Below are 24,722 nucleotides of genomic sequence, written 5' to 3'. Positions count from 1 at the left end.
CAATCTATTTACTACTTTTATCACAACTCTTTCATGTTGAAAGTTTTCTAGAAGCTCATATACAAATTAATTTCCATGAAGCTTCCTCACATGACTTACATTTACATTTCTCTTTGGTGGAAGTTTCACATAGAAGGATATGGGGCAATTGATGTCTTTCTCGTGCTGTTTACATTCAAGACGTTTTATCAAGTGAGTCCTTTCATGCCTTCGGGAAGAACTGGGATGACAAGTCTTTCCCAAATGTTTATTTCTACATGGTTTTTCCTCTAGTTTGCATTTGTGCGTATCCTCAAAAGTCTGCATGAGAAGTAAAGCCTTTCTTGTTTTCCTGGCATTCATAGGTTTTCTCTCCTCTGTGACTTCTTTTATGTTTTCCAAGAGAACTGGAAGAAGTAAATGCTTTACTGCATTTTTTACATTCATAGGGTTTCTCTCCATTATGAATTCTTCCATGTATTTGAAGATAACTGGAAGAAGTGAATGCTTTACCACATTTTTTACATTCGTAGGGTTTCGCTCCAGTGTGACTTCTTTCATGTGTTGAAAGAGAACTGGTATACATGAAGGCTTTACCACATATTTTACATTCATAGGGTTTCTCTCCAGTATGAGTTCTTTCATGTCTTTGAAGATAAGTGGAAGAAGCGAATGCTTTACTGCATTTTTTACATTCATAGGGCTTCTCTCCAGTATGAAATCTTCCATGTATTTGAAGAGATCTGGAAGAAGCGAATGCTTTACCACACTTACATTCGTAGGGTTTCGCTCCTGTGTGACTTCTTTCATGTGTTGTAAGAGAAGTGATATAACTGAACGCTTTACTACATATTTTACATTCATAGGGTTTCTCTCCAGTGTGACTCCTTTCATGTTTTCGAAGATAACTGGAAGAAATGAATGCTTTACTGCATGTTTTACATTCATAGGGTTTCTCTCCAGTATGAGTTCTTTCATGACGCTGAAGATCACGGGAAGAAGTGAATGCTTTACTGCATTTCTTACATTCATAGGGTTTCTCTCCAGTATGAGTTCTTTCATGTATTCGAAGAGAACCGGAATAAGTGAATGCTTTACTGCATCTTTTACATTCATAGGGTTTCTCTCCAGTGTGTGTTCTTTCATGTATTCGAAGGAAAGTGAGATAAATGAAGGTTTTCCCACATTCTTTACATTTATATGGCTTCTCTCCATATTTTTGATAGTTATATATTTTATGTCCAGTGTGACATCTAATGTGCATCTTAAACGATGAATGATCCGTGAAGACTCTTCCACATGCACTGCATTCCCATGGTTTAGCTCCAAAAGTTTTCTTGTTCACACTGAGATTTGGAATAAGGCTGAAGTTTTCTCCACACTGACCACCCTCTTCATTTTCACACAGTCTCCCTACCATACGCTTCCTGTAACAATGAGAAGAACACTGTTAATGATTTCCCTATTAATGATTTTATATTTCTTATGTTTATTATGATTTACAGGAAATATTTATGTTTTCTGCCTTGTATGAATTCTCTGAAATTAAATATACTGAATTTTTTGCAAGAGGACTTCCGCCTTTCTAATACCCAAACAGTGATATTCACAGATAGGGTTCACTAATACTATTTCTAAGTGAAATATTTTGCCAAAAGTGAATCTCTACATCACATTTCATAAAGTATATTTGGTGAAAATTTTGTAAGAATAGCGAAATTTGAACCAAGCACTATTTGTTTCTTCTTTCTTAAAACAATTTCTTAACATACAAGGATTCACGTGAGACACAACTTTGTATTGTGTGACTCACCTTACTTTTCTCCTCTGGTCTTTGTACTGATCTTCAATATCATGATCTCCCCATGTTATTCCTGAAATGCAGACCCAGAAAATTTATTCAAAATATTAGAAATTATCAAAAAATTCTTAGATTCTAAGTATATGATAATCTACGGCCATTTCTACTTTATTTACTAACAACCTCCCCTTTCCACATTCTACATCTTAGAACACGGACGATGGGCAAGAACCACTTGTTCTCTCATTGATGACGTGAAGGAATGTCCTCATTCTTACCTACTGAGGCCAGGTGCCTGAAGGTTTCCCACATCACATCTCCGTAGAGTTTCTTTTGTGAAGGATCCAGTAAAGCCCACTCCTCTGGGGTGAAGTTCACAGCCACGTCCTCAATGGCCACTGAGTCCTAGAACAGAACAAATGTGTGTAGGGCAGGATGCATGAGACAGACAGCACTAGGGATATATACTCCAATTCTGGGAAGGTTACATGGTATTCTATTATCTCCAAACATTTATTCTATGTAGTGATCATCACAAACTCCCTTTTTTCTGTACACAGTGCACATCAATTTAACAATATCATGAACACATGGAAATATTTACACAGTTTTACTGTGATGACATTACATCTTATTTCTCTCTAAGAACAAGTTCCAGAACAGGTTGGGAAATGACAGAAATGCTAGACAAATGAAACAAATATCATTTGTGGACCAAAGATTCCTCGTAAGAAAAATTCTTTCATCTTCTTCCATATTATCCACTGGTTACGGCACTCCATGAGGCAGGGGATGAAATCTACGGGATGTTTCAGTGAATAAAAACATAGTGAACAACTGGAAGCTTTTTGGTCTGGTCCCATCACCAATCTGAGATTCCAGTAGGACTGTGAGAATCAAACTTTGACCAAGCCTAGCTGCCCACAATGTCCTACACTACTCCAGGCCATTATAAGTAACCAGATCTAGCTGGCTGAATGTAAATATTCCTGTGGTGAAACACTGCTTGTAACTTGTGAAATATCTATCATAGACTCAGTTCTACCTTTCTCACTCTGTATGATTTGATGGGGCTGGAATTACTATGAAGTGAGAGCGCAGGTACAAGGAAGAAGCCATGAAAACTCAGACCAGAAGATCCCTATACTCATGGGCTTCAAAGCTACCTCTCACCAATTGTAGAACACACTCTGAGATAATAATGTGCCATAAGAGATCTCTCTGGACAAACGCTGACGGTGTACCCTGAGCTTTGCTCACCTTGAGGGGTAGGTTAAGAGCTGCAGATTGGGGCTGGACCCGTGGCCGAGAGGTTAAATTTGCGCACTCCATGTTGGCGGCGCAGGGTTTGGCTGGTTCGGATCCTGGGTGCGGACATGGCACCGCTCGTTAGGCCATGCTGAGGCGGCGTCCCAAATAGCACAACCAGATGCACTCACCACTACAGTGTACAACTATGTACTGGGAGGATTGGGGGAGAAAAAGCAGGGAAAAAAAAAAACAACCCACAAGATTGGCAACAGCTGTTAGCTCAGGTGCCAATCTTTAAAAAAGAAAGAAAAAGGGCTGAAGATCGGAAGGGAGCTCCTTGAAGTCCACCATGGTTTCCTGTTAAATTTGCCCATGATTATAAAATACATGAAGGATTTAACAGTGGTTTCTTCCAAAAGAACATAAAATTTCCTTTCTCCAACTTCAAGAGGAAGTGTTTCCTGACCACCCACTCTGGATGATGCCCTGCCGACTTCTGATCCTGCGCCTAAAGAGCTTAGAAGCTGTCATTCTTGATCTCACAAGAAGAAAATGAACAACCCTTCTTAGATCCAGGAGAGCCTTGAGGTCATTGGACAAACCAGAGTCTCCAAACTTGGGAAAGACAAAAAAAAAAGATGGCATTTTGGAATCTGCCCCACATGTTCTGTTCTTAATAAGGCGAGTACTAAAAAAAAAAAATCTATTTCCCCAGAGTCTAATGCAGGAGCAAAAGTAACAAAAAAGACAGAACCCAATTTCCACGAAGCCTAGGACAACCCTGTTTAAAAGAAGGCTTAAAATCCACATAATGGGAATATGTGAAGGAAAAGACAGGCAGAGAGAAACAGAAGAAAACGTGAAGCAATAATCACCAAAATACCCTAAAGTCAATGACAGCCAGCACACTGTCCATCCAGGAAGCTAATGGAACACTACGATAAAGGACAAGTGCACAACCAAGGGAATCACACTGAAACTAGAGAAACATCACAGACAGACAATGTACTGAAAATTGCCAGAGAAGAAACACACCTTCGCCAGAAAGAAACAAAGATTTGAATTAAATTGGACTTCTTCTCAAAAACCATGCAACAAGAACAGAGGAGAATGAAAGATTTAAAGTGCTGAAAATAAAACCCACTTTCCTAGAATTCGCTCAAGCAAAATTATCCTTCAGTATAAGGAAGAAATAAGGACTTTCTGAGACAAAATTTGACGAAATTTGTCCCGAGTACACATACGTTGAATGAAATTGCTCGAAAGTTTATCAGAAAGAATGTAAATGATAAAGGTAGGGGATTAGAAGAAGAAAAAAGGAGGGGAAACATCTTTTATGTTTCTTATAATTAAGACAACAGATGACACTTTGTTTAAACTACTGTTAGCAACAATGTATTTGGTAAAGAGAAGGTTTTGGATAAGTGAAATACATGACAGCAGTGACAAGACACAGGGAAAGGAAATTGGGGACAGTGTGTTAAGAGGTACTTGCACACAGTGAAGTGGCACAGTGTCATTTGGCAGAGGGAGGGGTTAGTTGTAAAAGTATGCTGAAAACTCGGGCAACCACTAAAATGTGTTTTTTAAAAAATGTGTAACGGATATGCTAAGAGAGGAGAAAAGAAGAATTACAGTAAATGCTCAATTTTAGCCAGAGAAGGTGGCAAAAAGAGAAAAACAAACAAGGATAAAAATGGAGAAAGTAAAAGTTTTTGTAAATATTAATTTAACTGAATCAATAACCACTTTAATCATCAATGGGCTCATTACAACTGAAAGACAGTAACAGATTTCAAAAACACCATTATAGGGGCTGGCCTGGTGGTGCAGCGGATCAGTTTGCATGTTCCGCTTCTCGGCAGCCTGGGTTTCATGGGTACGGATCCCGGGTGCGGACACGGGGCCCCTTGGCACGCCATGCTGTGGTAGGCGTCCCACATATGAAGCAGAGGACGCTGGGCACGGATGTTAGCTCAGGGCCAGGGTTCCTCAGCAAAAGAGGAGGGTTGGCAGATGTTAGCTCAAAGCTAATCTTCCTCAAAAAAAAAAAAATTATACGTTGTATACAAGAAACCCACACACTAAGTATAAAGTCACAGACAGATGAAGGGTAAAGGGACAGAGAAAAACAGACCATGCCAACACGAATACAAAGGAAGCTGCAAAAGGAATAGACATTACAGACAATGCAGATTTCAAACCAACGAAAATGCAGAGATAGAGGGGCAGTAGGTACAGATAAAGGGGTCTATTCTCTGAGAAGGCACAGCAACGCTGCATGTGTACCTGCCTAACAACAGAGGGGCAACACACCTCAGGGAGGAACTCATCGAATGCAGGAGAAAGAGACAGACCCAGTACGACAGCTGTAGAAGTCAACACCCCCTCATCAGGAATTAGAAATTTCAGTAGGCAGGAAGTGAGGAAGGACAGACGTGCAATGAACAGCACTGCGAAACAGCTGGGTTTCATTGTAATCTGCGGAATACTTCACAGAACAGCAGAATATACATTCTTCTCAGGTTCACATGGAACATTCACCAAAACAAACCACACCCTGGGACATAAAGCACACCTTAACAAACTTGAAAGAACAGAAATCATACAAAATAGGCTCTCACACCACATAGGCAGAAGGCAATACCAGCAATAGTTGGAAAACCCCCTCATACGCGGTGATCCAAAAATACACTTCTGAATACCACAGACTATCAAACTAGAAGTCTCAAGAAAAATGAAAACTTATTTTGAACTAAAAAAATGAAAACACAACATAGCAAATGTTCTTGGATGTAGCAAAAGCAGTATCCGGGGGAAATTCATGCCATCAAACAAATACACTGGAAAAATCAAAGATCTCTAATCACTAATGCAAGCATGCACCTTAGCAAAGAATAAAAAGAAGAGCAAGTTAAACCCACAGCAAGCACAATAGAAGAAATAATAAAACAAGAAAGGAAACGAATGTCATAGTGGGAAATCAAGGAGAAAATGAAAAGAAAAAAGCTGCTTGTTTCTCAAGACCAATAAAATTGATAAATATCTAGTCAAGATAACAGAAGAGGCAAGACAGAAATTGCTAATATCAGAAAGGAAAGGAGGGGAAACTAATATAAAATAAGATTTGATAAAATGCAACATCCATTTATGATAAACTAGTAAGAGAGGGCAACTTCCACCCATGTATGAGGGTTCCACGTTCTCCATGCAGCCTCCATAAGATTTGATATTCTCTCTTATTTGTATTCTAACCATCCCAGTGGTTGGGAAGTGGTATCTCATTGGGACTTTGATTTGCGTTTCCTTGATGACTAATGACGTCCAGCATTTTTTTTACGCTGTTAGCCATTTGTCTACCTTTTTCAGAAAAATTCGAGTGCGGATCCTTTGCCACCTTTAAATTGAGTTATTTGACTCCTTATTGTTATGTTATTATAGGTCTTTATATACATGGGCCTTCTCAGATATATTCCCTGTTCTGAAGTCTGCTTTGTGTGAAATGAATAGATACTTCAAATTCAGTCCAGTCTTTCAAAAATCTCTGTCGGACCAGGGTCTTGAGTTGATGACTGCTTTGGCTCTTTAGAATGTGTATTTTTCTTTCCTTTCCACATGCCATCTAACTCTTGATTGAAACCCAGACATGATGTACGAAGAAACAGGATTTCAGGTAAACAGGCCTTTAGTGTGAGGTTTCATGATTTCTTGAATAGGAGTCAGACTACGTTTCGTGTTTGCTGTAGCTGGAGAGGTCAGGGGCTTCATGGTCTACAGTGTCCTTGCACTTATCTCCCTGGTCTGTTGGGTTTCCCTAGAAACTCAATCTAAGTAGAGTCTGTGTCTTGCAGCTGTTTTCCTCCAGTGTTTGTATCCTGGGCCCTGCCGATATGGTGTCAGGGGTTTGAAAGGGAAACATCCTCTCATGTTATGATGAAACCTGCAATGTTGGATGGTAGAGAATCTGGACTGTGAACTTCAGAACAGATTCTTAGCACTCATATTTCCTCCACTTCTGTCAGAGAGGAACCTGAATTGACTGCAGGTGTCTATCTGTACTTTGCCCAATCAGAGAAGGCCTAGGGGAAAAGAGAGGCCGAGGCTTTAGTTTTCCAAAGTCAAACGTCAAATATGTGGATGCTGGCCACTGTTACAAGAACAAACATGGGTGAGAAAAATAGGCCTTCACACTGGCTTGTTTTTACATAAACAAACACTATCAAGATGGTGAAGAAGTGATCAAAACTGGTCATGGGAGGGAGGCTGGAGCCAGAGCAGAGGAGTGGGGCAGGACTGCAGGCAGGGAGTCAGCTTTAGTCACTTTCCTCTCAGGAAGTCTTTTTTTCATGAGGAAGATTGTCCCTGAGCTAACATCCCTGCCCATCTTTCTTGTATTCTGTATGTGGGATGCCACCACAGCATGGCTTGATGTGTGGTGTGGACGTCCACACCCGGGATCTGAACCTGTGAACCCTGGGCTGCTGAAGCAGAGTCTGTGAACTCAACCACCACAACACCAGGCCAGACCCCGTCTTAGGAAAGTTTTAACCTTCCCATTCATTATTTATTGAAAATAAGGAGAAAAATATTTATACTCCTTATTTTGCTATTGTTCATTCTTTTAAATAAACTTTTGATATTTAAAATTAATTTGATTTTAACTTGTCTACATAGAAACCACTCCAAGATTTAATCCTTTAAACACTAATAACCCTCATACACTGCTGGTGGGGGTGCAGGCTGTGCAGCCACTGTGGAAAGCAGTATGGATTTCCTGTATGGACGTACCAGGTGAGCCAGCTGGTCCACTGCTGGGTGTTTATCCCAGGAACTTGAAAAGACAAATGCATCAAGATACCTGCACCCCTGTGTTCACTACTGCGTTATTCACGGTGGCCGGGACTTGGAGGGGACCTAGATGCCCATCGAGGGACAAACGGATAAGGAAGATGTGCTGTGTGTACGCAGTGGGGTGCTGCTCTGCCATGTGAAATGAAGGGACAACATGTATGGACCTTCAGGGTGGGCATCAGAGGGGCAGGGTCAAGTGCCATATGATCTCACTCATAAGTAGAAGATGAAAACAACAAACACACACACGGCAACAGAGATTGGATTGGTGGTTGCGGGGTTGGAGGGTGAAGTGAGTGATTAAGCACACGTGTGGTGATGGATTATAATTAGTTTTTGGGGGATGAATGTGATGTAATCTACACAGAATGCAAAATATATTACGATGTGCACAGAAAAAAATGGACTGAAACATATATGGAAAAATAAATTTAAAGAAATTTTTAAAACACTAATAAAATCGTAAACATTAAAAAAATTAGAAAACCTTTTTTTTTGAAAGATTGCCACCTAAGCTAACAACTGTTGCCAACCTTGTATTTTTTCTGCTTTTTCTCCCCAAGTTCCACCAGTACATAGTCGTATATTTTAGTTGTGGGTCCATGTAGTTGTGGCAGGTGGGACGTGGCCTCAGCATGGCCTGATGAGCAGTGCCATGCCTTCACCCAGGATCCGAACCTGGAAAACCCTGGGCCGCCGAAGTGGAGCACACGAACTCAACCACTCAGACAGGGGGCCGGCCCCACAAAACCCTTTCTAAGTAAAAGGACAAGGGCATTATCGTTTGTCCCTCCACTATATGTCACACTGGGGATATTGTCAGGAACGAGTAGCATATTATAACACATTAGGGTTTACAATTAAGCCTTGTGATAAACTAGGAATTTCACTTACATAAGCTTTGACCTGTCTCCTCCTCTCAATGGAAACAGAAATTCAAGGGCTTTTCCTTCACCTCCATTAAAGTAGGAATTCATCTGCCTGGGTGTACAGAGCTCACGGACCTCCCCGCCTTCCAAGGACACTGGGCCTGGGCCCTACACGAAGGAATGTGGCTGGGCTCGGGGCCAAAGGTGGCCACTTCGGCCCTGACTCTAAGGCACAAGTTACAAAGAATATGTCCTGCACCATGTTCCTTGCCTGGACTGGCCACCCTGACAGGCACCTGATGGGACTTTAGAAACATCCCATCCATGGGAACAAGAAGAAATGACTCAAAGTATCCAAATGTCTGAAACCAGAGTCGGAACCCAGAGAAACCCTAGGATAAAGGGAGTCCCAGGCACAGAACGATTAGGAGTGTCACTGAGGAAAGGACACTTTGCCTCAGACGCGGACAATCGGCATCCCGCCCGCCGTACAAACTGTCGGGACTTCCTGGCTGACCGAGGTGTGGATGGTGTGAGTACCGCTTTGTTGTTCCCTTGAATCCCCGTTCCTCGTCCTGTTTCCCTTTATCAATAACCTCTGATTGCTTAAACAACCAAGCAGCCTTAGCGGTGCCTGTCATTCCTTGCCCTTTGTGGCTGTGGACAACGCTGAGGAATAGTATACTTTTTTTGTTTTGAGGAAGATAAGCCCTGAGCTAACATCTACTGCCAATCCTCCTCTTTTTGCTGAGGAAGACTGGCCCTGAGCTAACATCCATGCCCATCTTCCTCTGCTTTATACATGGAACACCTACCACAACATGGCGAGCCAAGCAGTGCCATGTCCACACCCGGGAGCCAAACCTGGGAGCCCTGGGCTGCCGAAGCAGAACATGCGTACTTAAATGCTGCGCGACCGGGTCAGCCATGGAACAACATACAGGTTTTCTTTTTTTTCCTTTTGAGTTCATAACAGTCTACAACAAGGTGAGATTTCAATTGTACATGATTTCTTGACTGTCACCACATAAGTGCTCCCCTTCACCCTCAGTGCCCCCCCACCTCCCTTCCCCTGGTAACCACTGAACTGTTTTCTTTGTCCCAGTACTTGTTTGTATTCCACATGTGAGTGAAATCATCTGGTGGTTGTCTTTCTCAGGCTGGCTTGTTTCACTTAGCACGACTCCCTCCAGGTCCTTCCATGTTCCGGTTGTATACACTTTTAAGTGTCTTCGAGGGACACGGACACACAAAAACTGACCTAAAAGTGGAACAAGCACCTGAAAACTTAAGTAAACCCATCTCGCATCTTGAGGTTCTCCAGCCTCAATGGAACAAAAATTCTATTTGCTTCTACAATTTTCTCACCTGACTCACATCATCTCTATCAACTGACATTTTAAAACCCCAGGTGTGAACGGAAACTAGAATCAAAGGGCTGCAATCTTCACCTTATACAGGAATCCAAGGACAGAAACAAGAGTAAATGAATCAGCTCACAGGAACTGCCTGTTTGCCAACAGTTCAGAAGGAAAACATACTCAGAAAGTGACTACATCCCAAATTGAGGGTGGAAACACTCGCAGTTGAGATCCAAGCCCTACAGTGCTTTGTACCTGGTGAAGGAGGGTGGGGTCCCCTGAGCAGCCACAGGAGTGAACTCTGGAGCCCCACGCACCCTCCCTGTCCTGTGAGCATGGGAGCACTGCCTCCCCCAGGCTCCCACTCTCACAAGTGAGGAAACTCTCAGCCTGATTCAGTTCAAGCTTCTGACCCACATGAACTCCAAATTCATGAACCCTTTGTCCACAGGATGGAACACCTGATCTTCACAGACTTCCTCACTGTGCACAGATTACACTCTCAGTGCACCTACAGTGTGGGGGCAAAACTCAAACGATGTCTAAAATGTCCAGGCCTAAGAACCACAACCACAGCCTCAGAAAGGGCATCACTCCCCACCCCATGGGCACGTGCACCCCCAGCTTTCCAGGGCTCTGCAGCTCCTCTCAGGATAAAGGCTCCTTCCATGGGGTGCGAGCAGTAAGACACCTGCAAGGAGAGGACCCCCAGGAAGAACAGCTGGGCCTTCAAGGCCTTCCCTCTGCAGGACCAAGGGGGCCTCAGCTTGGCCCTGTCACTGCAGGCCTCAGCATCCCCAGAGGCTTTGGAACATCAGGTTTTTTTAAATGAAACAAACCCAGTGTTTGAAGAATCCAGCAAAATCACTTAAGCCCAGCCTTTCCATGGAAAATAGGGCAGAAAATTATAAGGCACTTGGACTACTTCAAGGAAAAACCAAAAATATCTATTCCTTTCAGAAAAAAAAGATGCTAGTGAACTATTTCCATGGCAAGAAATCACACTTGACCACTTGTGGTCTGCAAGTCTGAGCCCTGACATTTCATTCGAAAACACCCAAAAGGAAGGAACAGCCCTCAGAAACTGACTACACATGTTCAGGGGAAGAAAAAGCGAAAGAGATATTCATAACAAAGGGAATCTAACAGGAATATATGATTTCTTTCTGAAATTCACCTCTCTGTTGCCCGTCTGTAACTATCTCATGCTGTCTTCCAAGCTCTATTGATTAAATATATTTACCATTAGTGAACAATGGAGAACTAAATAAGGAATCAATCTTTGCAAGGTCACAAACAAAGGCAGCAGCAATGCCAAAAGGACACAACACCCAGGAAAGCTTCTTAAGTGGAAGCTCCAACTAAATGACTTCCCAAAGGACATCTGTGCCGAGAAACATCCTGGGGGGAGAGGCACAAGGACTGCATACAACGTAGTTCATATGGGTACCTTCTGCCACTGCTGTATTCTAATGTAAGACATCCAAAGAAACTTTTAAAAAGTTTCTTTTCAAAATAATCTTTATAAAAGAACCACCTACGGCTCAAGGGAAAAATGATCCACGGTTAAAATAGGGAGTCTGTTTGAAATACCCCATGGTGTATGAATAGTTGCTAATCAGGCCGTTAACCAGAGACAAGAAGTGGGGTTTGGGAACCCGGGGAGGGGACCAGGAAAGTCAGGGACTTCCTGCCAGTGCTGCGCAGAGCCAGCCTGGGGAACAGGATAGGGGATTTGAGAGGCTGCTCCCCAAACATTTGCAAAAGCAGGAGAAAATGGATGCCCCGGGGGAGAAAGGAGGCCCTGCACAGCCCACAGACCGCGGCTCCTCCCACACACGACTCCTGAAGACTGAGTCACAACTGTCCCTAATGGCCCTCCCTGGGGTCACCGCACAATCTGGGGAGACGGAGGCTGTGGGTACAGAAGTGTGCAGAGACAGGCTCTGGGTCTCAAGTCACCACATGCAGTGACAGACAGGATGCCCAGGATCCTGGCTGCCGGCTCAGCCCCGATGTGGCGGGGGTACTGAGGTCGGAGCAGTGTCACCTACAGACTCAGGGCCCCAGACTCCAGAAGTGTCCACAGGGAGGCTGGATCCTGCTGTGGCCAATGCCAACCAGTCCCTCCTCCCCGTCTCCTCACCCCAGCGCAGCAGACAGGTCATTTCTGAGTCTCCTCGGTCTCCCTGAGTCCTTCTCATGGCTCCCATGGCCAGTGCAGCTCACAGCAGGACAGACAGGGTGGCAGAGGCACCAGGGACCATTCAGGTCATGTGACAATCTACCCCAAGCACGACAGGAACAAGAAAGGAGCTCCATGTCAGTGCACTGCATCACCCCAACCACCTGCCCCAGGGGCTCCTCTGATTGGACAGTCAGGAAGGACCCACCCTCTCATGGATGAGTGACAGTGCGGGGGAAGCCACAGGGCTCCAAGGAACCCGCCTAGGCTGCTGGCTGGAACCTGACTCACTGGCACATTTGCATTTACACACAACTTTCTCCTGCCCTGGGGCTGCCTCTACTCTCTTCACTCAGCTCTTTATGAACACATGGGCACAGGTGTGCACAGAAAATTCCTGGCTGAGTTTCCAAAGGGAGCAATAAGTCTAAACCACGGGGTGGCCCAGGCAAGGCCACACTGAAACAAGACGGTCTTATGGGCTTTAGGGGTCAAGGGCTTGGGGAAGGCTTCAAGGCCAATCATGGAATTATGACCCTTGTATAGAATCGGAAACATTTAAATAGGGCCTCACTATTTGTCATAAAGAGCCAGGTTCCATTTTAATCGTTGAATCTTCCTAGTGAGGACCCCTCCACCGACGCCTTCCCCATCCCCACTCATGTGGTGCTTAAGATAAGGAATCCCAGAGCACTTGGCTCTGGTGCGAAGTTGGAATCCCACAGCCCTACCCTGGGTACAGGGACTCTTCAGTCTTGTACCTATGGGCCACCAGGACCAGCATGAAATGACCCATCTCTTATCAACACAGTGATCAAGAGCTGGTTTTCAGAAAACTACAAAGCATGACGCCAGAGCACGTGCAGAAGAAATCTTGACCTGAAATGACACCATAACCCACCATTGTCCTCCCCATGGAACTAAAGGAGGGGGACACGACCAGGACTTGAAAGTCACACTCTCATCAGAGGTGAGGGGTCCATCGTGTAGGACGACCTGCTGTTGAAACCCATCCACACCTTGCCCTAACTGCTTAAAACCTCGTCATGTTTCAAACCTACCATAAATGCTAAATGCCTCCAATTCACACCTGCCCCGGCAGCATTTCCACAGGCCAGCTTGTTTCCTCAACCTCTGAAATTTTCCCCAAATCCTGAATCGGCAATGCAGATCTGACAGCATGTGCCTCCTATCTCCTCACAGACTGACGGAGGATAACCTGTTTTCTTTTCCCAAAGGCTGATGCGGGAATAACTGGCTTTTTATGTGCATCGGTTGGGAGAACCACATCTTTGTCTGGTAACAGTCTAACCACAGGGTGTGACACACGTTCATTAAAGTCTCAGGTGTACATTTTACACTAGGAGGAAATTTATTTTAGATCAGGGTTACCCAAGTCCCTAGAGACCTCCCAGATATTAACCACTATGCCTAAGGCAATTGATTCCCATTTTCACTGTCATAAGGAAAACAATATATCCTCATGTAAATGTGGGATGCATCTAGAAACTCTTCCACTGCCCCCAGCTTTACTGAGATATAACTCACTAATAAAATTCTCTATATTTAAAGATAAAACCATGATGATTTGATATACACATATAATTTGTATACCTGAAATTTGCTAAGTCAGTGGCTTAAGTGTTCTCACCACAGACAGACACACACACACGTAGGTACCTAGAGTTGGCAATGATGGATCCTACGGTAATTTTAGGTTGTATATTTGAGGAATCCCAGACCTTTTCCCACATTAATTACACCTTTTTGTATTCTCACCACCCATGTATGACAGTTCAAATTTCTAAATATATCCCCAGGAAAACTTGTTATTATCTTCCTTCTTGATTCTGGCTATCCTAGTGGTTGTGAAGCATTATCTAACTGGGTTCTCATTTGCATTTCCTTGATGACTAACAATGTCCAGCATATTTTCATATGCTCTTGACCACGCGTCCACCTTCTTTGCAAAAGAACATACTGAGATCCTTTGACACATTTAAATAGAGTTATTTGACTTTTTAAAACTAAGTTTGAGGAGGTATGTAGATGTTTTCTGTACCAGTTCCTTTTGAGATACATGGTTTGCAACATTTTCTTCCATTCTGTGGGTTTTGTTTTCACTCTGTTGCCTTAAAACTTTTACTTTAAATTGTGGTGATATACAGATATCATGAAACGTACATTTCCACCATTTTGGAGGTGTACAGATCAGTTGTAGCACATGTCAGAATCTGCTGGATGGCAGTGCATAACTGGGCAATGCCTCTTACATTATCTAACTGCGCCCCTAACTTTCACAAGGAAGATGTCCCACTGGTTGAAGCCCCTGAATTTATATCACTGAGTCAGCAAGGACCTACCAGGAGGCACTGAGGACTTCCGAGTCGCTTCCTTTCACAGGGCCATCCCTCCCTGGTTAGGAGAAAAGGTAAATGAGAATATGATCAGAAAACCTCTCCTCAGCTCTTGAAGACACTGGAAAACCCATTGCTAAGACAAGAGCTGCCCAACAAAGATCCTTAGACTCTCTGGCCACAGTTGTCCTTGGCACCAGAGCAGGGAGGTGTCTGTGCTGTGGCCACCACCACCAGCTGCTTCTGAATGAACACTCCTGGGGAAGGTGAAACTCAATGATTTGGGATCACTGAGCAAGCAAATAGCTTTATTAGAAGGTGACTCCTTCCATGGGGTCTTTCTTTGACTTACTGTTGTGAATGGTTGGGTCTTGGGGACCATGGCCCCAAAGTGCACCGCCGATGTTCAGAGCTCCCCTGCCTACTGGAATCAGCATGGACTCCCCGGTGCACTGTGTTATCTCTGACGCGTCAAGTGCGTGTTTCCAGCTGCTAACCACCGAGCGGAGCTCTCCCTGCACTGGAACCTCAGAAAAGAACAGAGATGACCGCCCTACAGGTTGTGAACCTGCAGGCTTTCACAGGGTAAAGGCTGTAAACCTGCGGGGCACAGGGGTTAAGCAAAAACACCATGACCTCTGGCTATGACCCAAGGGAAGAGCAAAACCTGAGAGAATGTCACAGCACTAGCTGAGAGGGACACGAGTGCCTTAAATTTGGTCACATCTCTCAGTTAAGCTGTGAGTCTGATCAACGAGGGGAAATTGTAAAAAGGAAAACCACGAGCCCACGAAGGAGTCATCTTGCTACTCCCACATCACCCAACCAGGGCCAACCCTAACCCAACCAAAGCTTCAGCCTTTCCCAGGGATCTAGTAAGACCCTTCTATCCCCAAAAGGAGGTAACCTGGCCTAAAATATTCCTATTTTATGTTTACAACTTCGTTTTCCTGCCTTTACAAGGTTTCCCTGTTCTCTACCATTTCGAGCTCCTCTCTCTTGCTAAATGGGATGCTGCTCACCGACGAAATGCGCAATAAAGCCAATGAGACCTTTACAATGTATTCTGTCAATTTCTGTTATTCAAGACTATTACAAATATGGGGCCAGCCCAGCGGTGCAGAGGTTAAGTTCACACGTTCCGCTTCTCGGCGGGCCGGCATTCACCGGTTTGGATCCCAGGTGTCGACATGGCACCGCTTGGCACGCCATACTGTGGTGGGTATCCTGTGTATAAAGTGGAGGAAGATGGGCATGGAAGTTAGCTCAGGTCCAGGCTTCCTCAGCAAAAGAGACGAGGACCGGCAGTAGTTAGCTCAGGGCTAATCATCCTCAAAAAAGAAAAACTGAGAAAAAAAGAAACTATGAGAACCTCCCTCAGTAAACTCCCTCAACCTGAAATACAGCATCAATGAAGAACCCACAGCTGACATCATTCTTGATGGTGACAGACTGCGGGCTTTCTCTCTCAGATCAGAGAGAAGACAGATGTCTGCTCTCACCAGCTCTACCCACCATGGTGAGAAAGGTGCTACACATTTCAAAGACATACGCCTGCAGACAGACAGACAATGTCAACAAAGGCTTCCTCACTGGACACACACGTGCACACACCCACACAAGACACACAAAGTCACCAACCCTCAGAGATAATGGCCCAGAGACCCACAGCTCAGGCCCTGAAGAGGGAGTCAGGGCCCACGATGGCTGCAGTGATCACCGTGTTCCAGCCCCTCACGCTGCTATGATCATTTCCAGAAACATGCCCTTCACCATGTGTCCCTTCTTCACTTTGCTTTCCCAGTGGAAGCTCAGTGCAGACAACAAAGGTCTGTGCATCGTCGCCCAGCTGCCATGCCCTTCACTTCAGTCTCTGTGATCTGGGATCCATCAGTACCTGACGTCTCACCTGTGTGCAGACCTCTTGTGGGTCAATCCCATGAGCCATCCACACCAAGGCCTTTATGACTGCCCCATCCTGGAACATTCCATGATGGAGAAGTGGACACCTCTGGACCTCAGAACCAAGCTCACCCAACCACAGAGACATTACCTGAGGGACCCAGAAAAGTACTGGAAGTTGTTGCAAGAGCATGCGGGTATGTGGCTAGGCTCTTTTCTGCCTCTTCCCTTCAAGAAACTGGGGGAGTGGCCTCTGACAAAGGGCGGATGTCCCCTGCACCTATGCATTCGGAAAAGCAGAAATCCCCACAATTTCCCACCTCTTCTGTTGGCATGTGGCAGTTGCATTCTGGCACCCACATGAAGAGAGGGGACCCCATGACTGTGGAAGGTCTGGCTGAGATCGCCATTTCCCACAGTCCTCAGGGCTCCAACTCTGCAGGGTGGGTCCTGATGCAGAAAAAGTAAGCACCGGCCTTGGTGGGTGGGCTCCAAACTCACTCTGGAGGCGGGTTCCGGGTGAGCCGGTGGGGTCAGCACATGAGCCACTGAAACCGCAGGGTGGAATGTGCCAGAGGTCTCAGGAGAGTGATTTAGGTACAGCCCGGCAAATGAGGAAGTCCCAGAGCTAGGACAAGGCAAGACAAATCTTTGACAATATTGGTGTCATCAAGACTATTGTGAAACTGTGCTTGTTGGTGCAGAGGTGATGTGTATGTGACAGCGGGGAGTGTTCCAGGGGGCTGTGCCTCATGACATGGGCTCTGGGTTCTGCCATTGCCTCACCTCTCAGTCAACGTAGAATTACAAATGTGAAAATAAATATGGGAAATCTCATTTGCAATGGAGTCAGGAAGGGGCCAGCCTGGTGGTGTAGCGGTTAAGTTCACACACTCCACTTTGGAGGCCTGGGGTTCACTGGTTCAGATCCTGGCTGCAGACCTATGCACCGCTTGGCAAGCCATGCTGTGACAGGCATCCCACATATAAAGTAGAGGAAGATGGGCATGGATGTGAGCTCAGGGACAGCCCTCCTCAGCAAAAAGAGGAAGACTGGAGTGGATGTCAGCTCAGGGCTAATTTGCCTCAAAAAAAATAAATTAAATAAATAAATGGAGTCAGGAGACCTGAAGGGTTAACACCCACCCATTAGTACTCGCCATACATTGCAGACCCCAAAGAAGTGTCCCCCCCATTCCCCAACAGGAAACCCCTTACTTTACAGAGCTCAGAAAGAGGGAGGAAGAATTTCTCCCTGCCCAGCAACAGCCCAGCCAATGAGAAGCCACCACACTCAGCCACTGTCATTACCCTGATCTCTCCTCCTTCAAGGGACTTCTGTTGGGAACAGCCCCTCCCAGCTCCCTCCTGTCCTCTATGAAAGCAAGCTCCTTTGTTCTCTTCTCCCTACCTGCCTATGGCTCACCATAATTTGCAGGTCCTCAATTCTATTTCGTCTGCTAGTACCAAGTAAACACATTTCCCTGGTAAAATAACTGACTTCTTCAATTTTAATGTGACCACAACAGAAAATTTCCACAATGGGACACTTGTTGCATTTAAACACGTTTCCCAGCAAGGAGGCACCAACTGGGCTTCAAATGGGAAACTTAAGAGCTGGAAATGGCCTCAAGACCTGCTCTGGGAAGACAGGATGTCGATGCCCAAGGGTTAGAGGAGCATGCGCCCAGGTAGATCTCATGTGGAGATGTGTCAGGCGCAGCTTTACATTTCAGGCCACCACATTCCCAGGGTATGACCCAGGAAACCTGGTGTCAACTCAAAGATGGAGGCCGCGAGAGCTATCACTTTCTCACCAGGTATGTGAATGACACGAGGGCAGGTGTAGCCCTAGAGGGAGTTTTCTAATTCAGACTGGGTACCAGGAACAGTCTATAGTGCCCTATGTGCTTCTTTCCCAGTCCTTCCACGTCTTCCAGAGAAGGAACCCAAGGAGGTGTAAGGAAGTGTTGCACACATAGCAAACTTCAGGAGAGTTTCACATTCTCCTAGCATCTGAACACATTTTTGGTGTTTTCAGTATATTCACATACAAAGAGCAGTTGTGAGTTTTCCTGAATGTACAGTTACACCACCATCAGGACGGTGAACACTCCTTCACGGCAGAGGAACACGCTCATGCTGCCCATTATACTGGACCCTCCCATCCTTCAAAATTGACCTGTTTCAGGTTCCTATGCATTTCCCTTGTCCAGAATGTCACACAAGTGGAACACCATTTTGCCTTGTGAGTCCTGTTTGGAAACTGATGCCATATTTGTAAAATTGCATTAACTATACAAAATTTGTGGTGTTCTGTGAGTTTGAAACTTTGACATCGCCCAGGCGAAGGGCACCCATTATGCCTTGGAACGAAGAGATTCTACTGTTATGAGGTATGTGAATTTGAGTGAGACCACGTGCCTAAGTTCCTTCATTGGCATCATGGGAGGAAAGATGGGGACAGGGAATCAAATGAGATACTAATAATTATGAAATAACATAATCTCTGCACTGCTAAGTAAACACAAATTAGTAGAAACAAAAGGGAACAAGTTTGCATTTCCATTGTTGTTTGATGGAACAAAAGCTGCCACATTTTACCCCGGCTTCCATATCATCTCCTGGAAATGTAAACATGGCTGAGAGGAGTGGAGGCGGAGGGGGCGGCAAAGATTCCATATCCTCTCTGGACACTCCACCTCCCCAGCACTGATGTGGTCACCAGCCAGAAACTCTCTGAATTCTGTGTGTAAGGGTTCCGATGGAGGCTGCATTACATGGGCACTATTTATTAAATCACCGGCCGTTGGTGATTAACTCAGTCTCCAGCCCCTCTCCTCTCCACAGACGCTGGGAGCTGGGACTGAAAGTTCCAAGAATCTAATCAAGGTTTGATGTTTCTGGTGTCCAACCCCCAATCTGAAGCCACCTGGGAGCTGGCCAAGAATTGTCTCATTAAAACAACAGACACTCTATCACCCTTCTCACTCAAGAAATCCAAGGGCATCAAGAGGTTTTTACTAGGAACTGAGGACAGACAACAAATATCTCCCTTACAATACCACAGAAGGTCAAGTCCAAGGACACAGGCTCACTAGAGAATGAGCAAATCATCAAACTAGGAATGCTTCCCCTCTGCCCACACCGACCTCTACATCTACTGGACTCTCCTTTAATCATAGTGGACCACACTCAAAGAACTAGATGCTGCCTGGTAACATCAAGAAGACAAGGATGTCCCCTCCCAACACTCCGAGTCAACCTGTACTGGAATTCTGAGTTAAGGCAATTAGACACGAAAAGGAAATAAAAGGGACAAAGATCAGGAAGCAGGAAATAAAGCTGTGCTTGTGGCACAAGATTGTCCCCAGCAAGCAGGAGCCCACAGCGCATGCCGCCCCCAGGCAGCAGAGCAGGGTAGCAAGTCAGAGCCAAAGAAGACAGACCCAGGGTTGGGGTCATGTCTGGACATGAGGCTGAGGGTGCCAACTATAATGGTCACCTGCAGAGGGGTGGTTCCCTTGTTGAGACGGATGCCAGTGTGGCGCACACGCACCCGTGCGCGCACACATGCACACACAATACACACACACATACACACAGGGTACGCAAAGGCTTAGGACTCACATAACAGAGGTCTGAGGGGAGGGCAGGGCCAGCCTCTCAAGCAGCTCTGACAGGCCTCAGAAAGCAAGGAATGGAGCTTGGCCTGGGGGTTCACTGGCCCTGGGGGTGGGGCCGGGGTAAGAGTTCTGCACACAGGCAGGGGCTGGGGTGGTCGGAATCTCCTGCCTGCTCTAGAGGAGAGAGCACCCAGGCTTCCTCCTCAGCTTGTCCAGGTGGGGCCCAAGGGGAAGAGGGTGGGTGGGGCTTAAGCTGTGAGCAGTCACCCAAAAATGTAGAGTCTGACTGCTCACTACAAGGACAAATTGGGCAAGGAAAATATGCATTCTTGACTGATTTATATAAAGAAACACTAACAGGGGCTCAAAAATGATCAAAACTGTATATTTCGGGTGACTGGAGTAACAGTGCTGGAGGGGACCAGGATAGGGAGTATCTTTGCTATCTTACAGATTTATTTCAAATAAACAAAGAAACCTATATTCTTTAAGTTTAACTCTTGTACACAGGACACCATTCTAAGATTTAATGCCTTTAAAGACTAACTTTTAGAAAAGTGTAAACCATAGAAAAGGAAATTCTCAAAACTCTTCCTAACTAAAAGGACATGCAGCATCCTAGTTTGTCCTTCCGCTATAGCTCACACTGGAGCATTTTCAAGAATAATGGCCTAGTGGCTGGCCCTGTGGCCGAGTGGTTAAGTTTTTGTGCTACGCTGCAGGCAGCCCAGTGTTTCGTTGGTTCGAATCCTGGGCATGGACATGGCACTGCTCATCAAACCACGCTGAGGCAGCGTCTCACATGCCACAACTAGAAGGACCCAGAACGAAGAATATACAACTATGTACCGGGGGACTTTGGGGCGAAAAAGGAAAAAACTAAAATCTTGAAAAAAAAGAAGAATGGCCTATAAGGCAATCATGGTTTGAGTTTAAAGACTTAACTGTATTTGATTTTCAAAGATTTACAAAACCTTTCAGAAGTTTTCTTCCTATCTATTAAAACATAATTTCCATTTCTTTAGCCTTTTAAATTTCTATGTTCACTACAGACAGGCACACAGAAAAAACTGCGCTACAGCAGGTAATTTCAAAAGTTCCGCTTATCTGTGGCCCGGGGGTTCACCGGTTCAGATCCTGGGAGCGGACATGACACCGCTTGGCATGCCATGCTGGGGTACGCGTCCCACATATAAAGTAGAGGAAGATGGGCACAGATGTTAGCTCAGGGCCAGGCTTCCTCAGCACAAAGAGGAGGATTGGCAGTAGTTAGCATAGGGCTAATCTTCCTCAAAAAAAAAAAAAAAAAGAAAAAAGAAAAAACTGCGCGAAACACGAAAAAACATCTTGCTTTCCTCACATCCCATCTCAAATCAACTTATACTTTCAGGGCGCGAGTGCTAAGAGAAACTAGAGCCAAAGGGCTGCACTAGTCCATCAATAAAGGAATCCAAAGGAAAGAAACACAAACACTGGAATCAGCTCAGATGAGCAGCCTGCTTCCCCCAGGACAGAAGGAAAGGCACAGTCAGAAGGTTCCGTGTTCCTGACTCTCCTGGTGGAGACAGAACCCTGGAGGGGGTCAGTCCCTGGAGAAGGAGGGGAGGGCACCTGAGCAGCCACAAGAAGGAGCTCCGGGAGCCCCACACACCCTCCTCTCCCCAGGGAACAGCGCACATGCTCCCTCTCTCAGGCTCCCTTCTCACAGTGAGGAAACTCAGCTGGATCCAGTTTAAGGTTCTGACCCAAATGGACCCCAGATTAATGGGCCCTAATGCAGAACACAGAGCTCCTGACTCTCACAGACTTTCTCAGTGTAAACAAATTACTCTCTGAGAGCACCTGCACTGTGGATGCAAAACTCCAATTACGTCTAGAAACAGGCCCAAGGGAACCACAGTGACAACCTCAGAAAGGGCATCACTCCCCACCCCATGAGCACGTGCACCCCCAGCTTTCCAGGGCTCTGCAGCTCCTCTCAGGATAAAGGCTCCTTCCATCTGGGCACCAGCAGTAGGACACCTGCAGGGGGAGGCTCCCCAGGAAGGACAACTGGGCCTTCAAGGCCTTCCCTCTGCAGGTCCAAGGGGGCCTCAGCTTAGATCCACTGCCCTCAGGCCTCTGTCTCCACTGGAGTCTTTTTTGACCATCACTGATATTTTAAATACACAAACACAGTGTTTGAACCATCCAGTGAACACACTCAAACCAGTCTCTATGTGGAAATGAGGGAAGAAAATAGTATAGCAATTTGCTAAATCAACAAGAAACCCCACAAGAATGTACTACATTCTGGAAAAACAATGTCATCATGTTATTTCCAAGACAAGAAATATTTATAAACTATGAATCCTACCTGAACACTTCAGGTCTGCAAGTCTAAGCTGTGGAAATCCATTTGAACTCAGCCAAAATAAAAGAACAGACCCCAGGGGCCGGCCCCGTGGCTGAGTGGTTAAGTTCGCCTGCTCCACTGCAGGCGGCCCAGTGTTTCGTTGGTTCGAATCCTGGGCGCGGACATGGCACTGTTCATCAAACCACGCTGAGGCGGCATCCCACATGCCACAACTAGAAGGACCCACAACGAAGGATATACAACTATGTACCGGGGGGCTTTGGGGAGAAAAAGGAAAAAAAATAAAATCTTTAAAAAAAATAAATACCACCCACGATGGGAGAAAAAAAGTGAAACAAGAATTGAGTACAGGACGTGTAAAACTGGAATATTTTACTTTTCCTGAAATTCACCTCTTTCGTGCCTCTTTGGAAATCTTTCACATTGTGTTTCGTGTTGATTAAATAAATTTCAATTCACTGAAAAACAGACTAAAATAAAGTGAATATATCTTTGCAAAGGTGACTGACGCAGGTGGGGACAGTGCTGACAGGACAGATCATCCCGGGTATTGTCTGAAGAGGAACCTGCCCCCAGAGGACTTCCCACAGGATGTCTGCGCCCAGGAAGATACTGGGGAGACGCACGAGGATTTCATGCAACGTAGTTCCAGGTGCTTAGAGGCTGCTTTTCACTCATGGAAAATATCCACACATACAAAACAAATCTTTTTAACACAGGAATCCACGGACTGTGAGAAAACGATAAGCAATTAAAATAGTCGATCTGTTTCAAATCCAACAAGAAGGACAAATACTTGATGATAATGCGGTGAATCGGAGGCAGGAAGTGGGCATTTGGGAATTCGGCGAGACACTGGAAATTCAGGCATTTGTTCCCAGCCCCGGGAAGACCTGGAAGCGCGGGACAGGGTCAGGGATTTGAGACTCTGCTCCTCAAATGTACAGAAAATTGAGAAGAAAACGGGTGCCCCCTTGGCAGAAAAGAGGCCCTCGGAACCCCACAGACCGCAGCCCCTCTGGGCGCCGACCCCGGAGACCGAGGCCCGACTGTCCTGCGGACCCTCCCGCGGGCCCCGCACCGTTTGGGACACGCGGGGCTGCGGCCGCACAGCGGCCCAGAGACGCTCCGGCCCAAGTCGCCGCGCGCAGGGACCACAGGACGCCCGGGGCCCGGCTGCCGGCCCCGCCCCCACGCTGCGGCCGGAGGGGCCTGAGGGCCGAGCGGCGCCACCGCGGACTCGGGGCCGCAGAGCCCGGAGGGGACCGCGGGAGGCCGGGCCCGCCCCGCCGCTTCCCACCAGCCCCTCCTCCCGTGTCCTCACCCCGGGGCCGCACACTCACCATTTCTGTGGCTCCTGGGTCCCCCGAGTCCTTCCTAGGGCACTGCGGTCGCTACAGGTCACAACACGACAGAAGACGCGGCAGAGCCAAACGGAGGCTTTAAGGGCGGGGAGACGCGGTCCCCAGCGCGGCCGGAGCTGCTGCTACTTCCGGGGGTTGTGGCGCTTCGCCCCACCCACCTGCCCTCACGCCGCCTCTGATTGGACAGTTCAAACGACTCGTCCTCTTGTGTCTGAGTGACAGCCGCTGAGTTTAGGTGTCCGAGCCGAATGCCAGACAGAATTCGTCCTCTGCAGGGATATTTGCATTGAAAGGTAGTCCTGGGAGGGGACTTCTGGGACTGTGAGCCTTGTTTACAAACATACACAACTGAAGGTCCCCCAACCATATGCAATGATTAGTCTCTCTCCATTTAGATGTTTGTTTACAGCCAGAGTCTGACACAGTTTTGCCAAATAGGTACACAGACAGACACGGTGACCAGGGCACTAGGCCAAGAAAGGGGTACAGAGGATCTGTTAAAAACTAACATTGTCTTGTTGAGTGTCTGCAGATGGAAAGTTACAGGAAGAGCCTAACCACAGAAGCTTCCCACAGCAAGACAGCTGGAGCCAGATCTAGCTGCCTCAAACCTTTCTTACGTGAACTAAAGCGAAGCGTACCCATTAAAATCTCATTATTATTTTAAATTGTCCTCTTCTGGGAGGGAACAGGCAGCCATTTCTAGATGATGTGATGTATGTAGTAGCATGTGTACATCTACCCATGAGCCTTAAAGAAACATGACTGTTAGGAGATAAACCGTAATCTCTCATCTTTTCCTTAACTGAATACTCATGAC

At 46.0% G+C, this 24,722-nt stretch overlaps 1 protein-coding gene across 2 annotated transcripts; it reads right to left on the bottom strand.

Moving 5' to 3' along the window:
- LOC106846590 (zinc finger protein 709-like) lies at window positions 1-24,042 on the bottom strand. Of its 2 annotated transcripts, XM_070492121.1 has the most exons (6): window positions 23,882-24,006; window positions 15,007-15,881; window positions 14,661-14,712; window positions 2,059-2,185; window positions 1,793-1,853; window positions 1-1,406 (listed from the first exon to the last, which is right to left on the bottom strand). In XM_070492121.1, the coding sequence occupies exons 4-6, from the start codon at window positions 2,090-2,092 to the stop codon at window positions 293-295; spliced, it is 1,209 nt and encodes a 402-aa protein (XP_070348222.1). In that variant the 5' UTR covers window positions 2,093-2,185; window positions 14,661-14,712; window positions 15,007-15,881; window positions 23,882-24,006; the 3' UTR covers window positions 1-292. The 2 variants fall into 2 exon arrangements, with proteins under 2 accessions (XP_070348222.1, XP_014720950.3); XM_014865464.3 differs by lacking the exons at window positions 14,661-14,712; window positions 15,007-15,881 and having other exon boundaries at window positions 23,882-24,042.
- Between the last annotated feature and the right edge of the window lie 680 nt (window positions 24,043-24,722).

Source organism: Equus asinus, chromosome 20 (genome assembly GCF_041296235.1).
Source record: "Equus asinus isolate D_3611 breed Donkey chromosome 20, EquAss-T2T_v2, whole genome shotgun sequence".
Taxonomy (NCBI): Eukaryota; Metazoa; Chordata; class Mammalia; order Perissodactyla; family Equidae; genus Equus; species Equus asinus.
This window is presented reverse-complemented; position numbering and strand designations above follow the sequence as displayed.

Coding starts and splice junctions, on each gene's coding strand:
- LOC106846590 (XM_014865464.3), bottom strand. Junction 1,854..2,058: donor CAGGCACCTGGCCTCAGTAG/GTAAGAATGAGG, acceptor TCTGCATTTCAG/GAATAACATGGGGAGATCAT. Junction 1,407..1,792: donor GACCAGAGGAGAAAAGTAAG/GTGAGTCACACA, acceptor TCATTGTTACAG/GAAGCGTATGGTAGGGAGAC.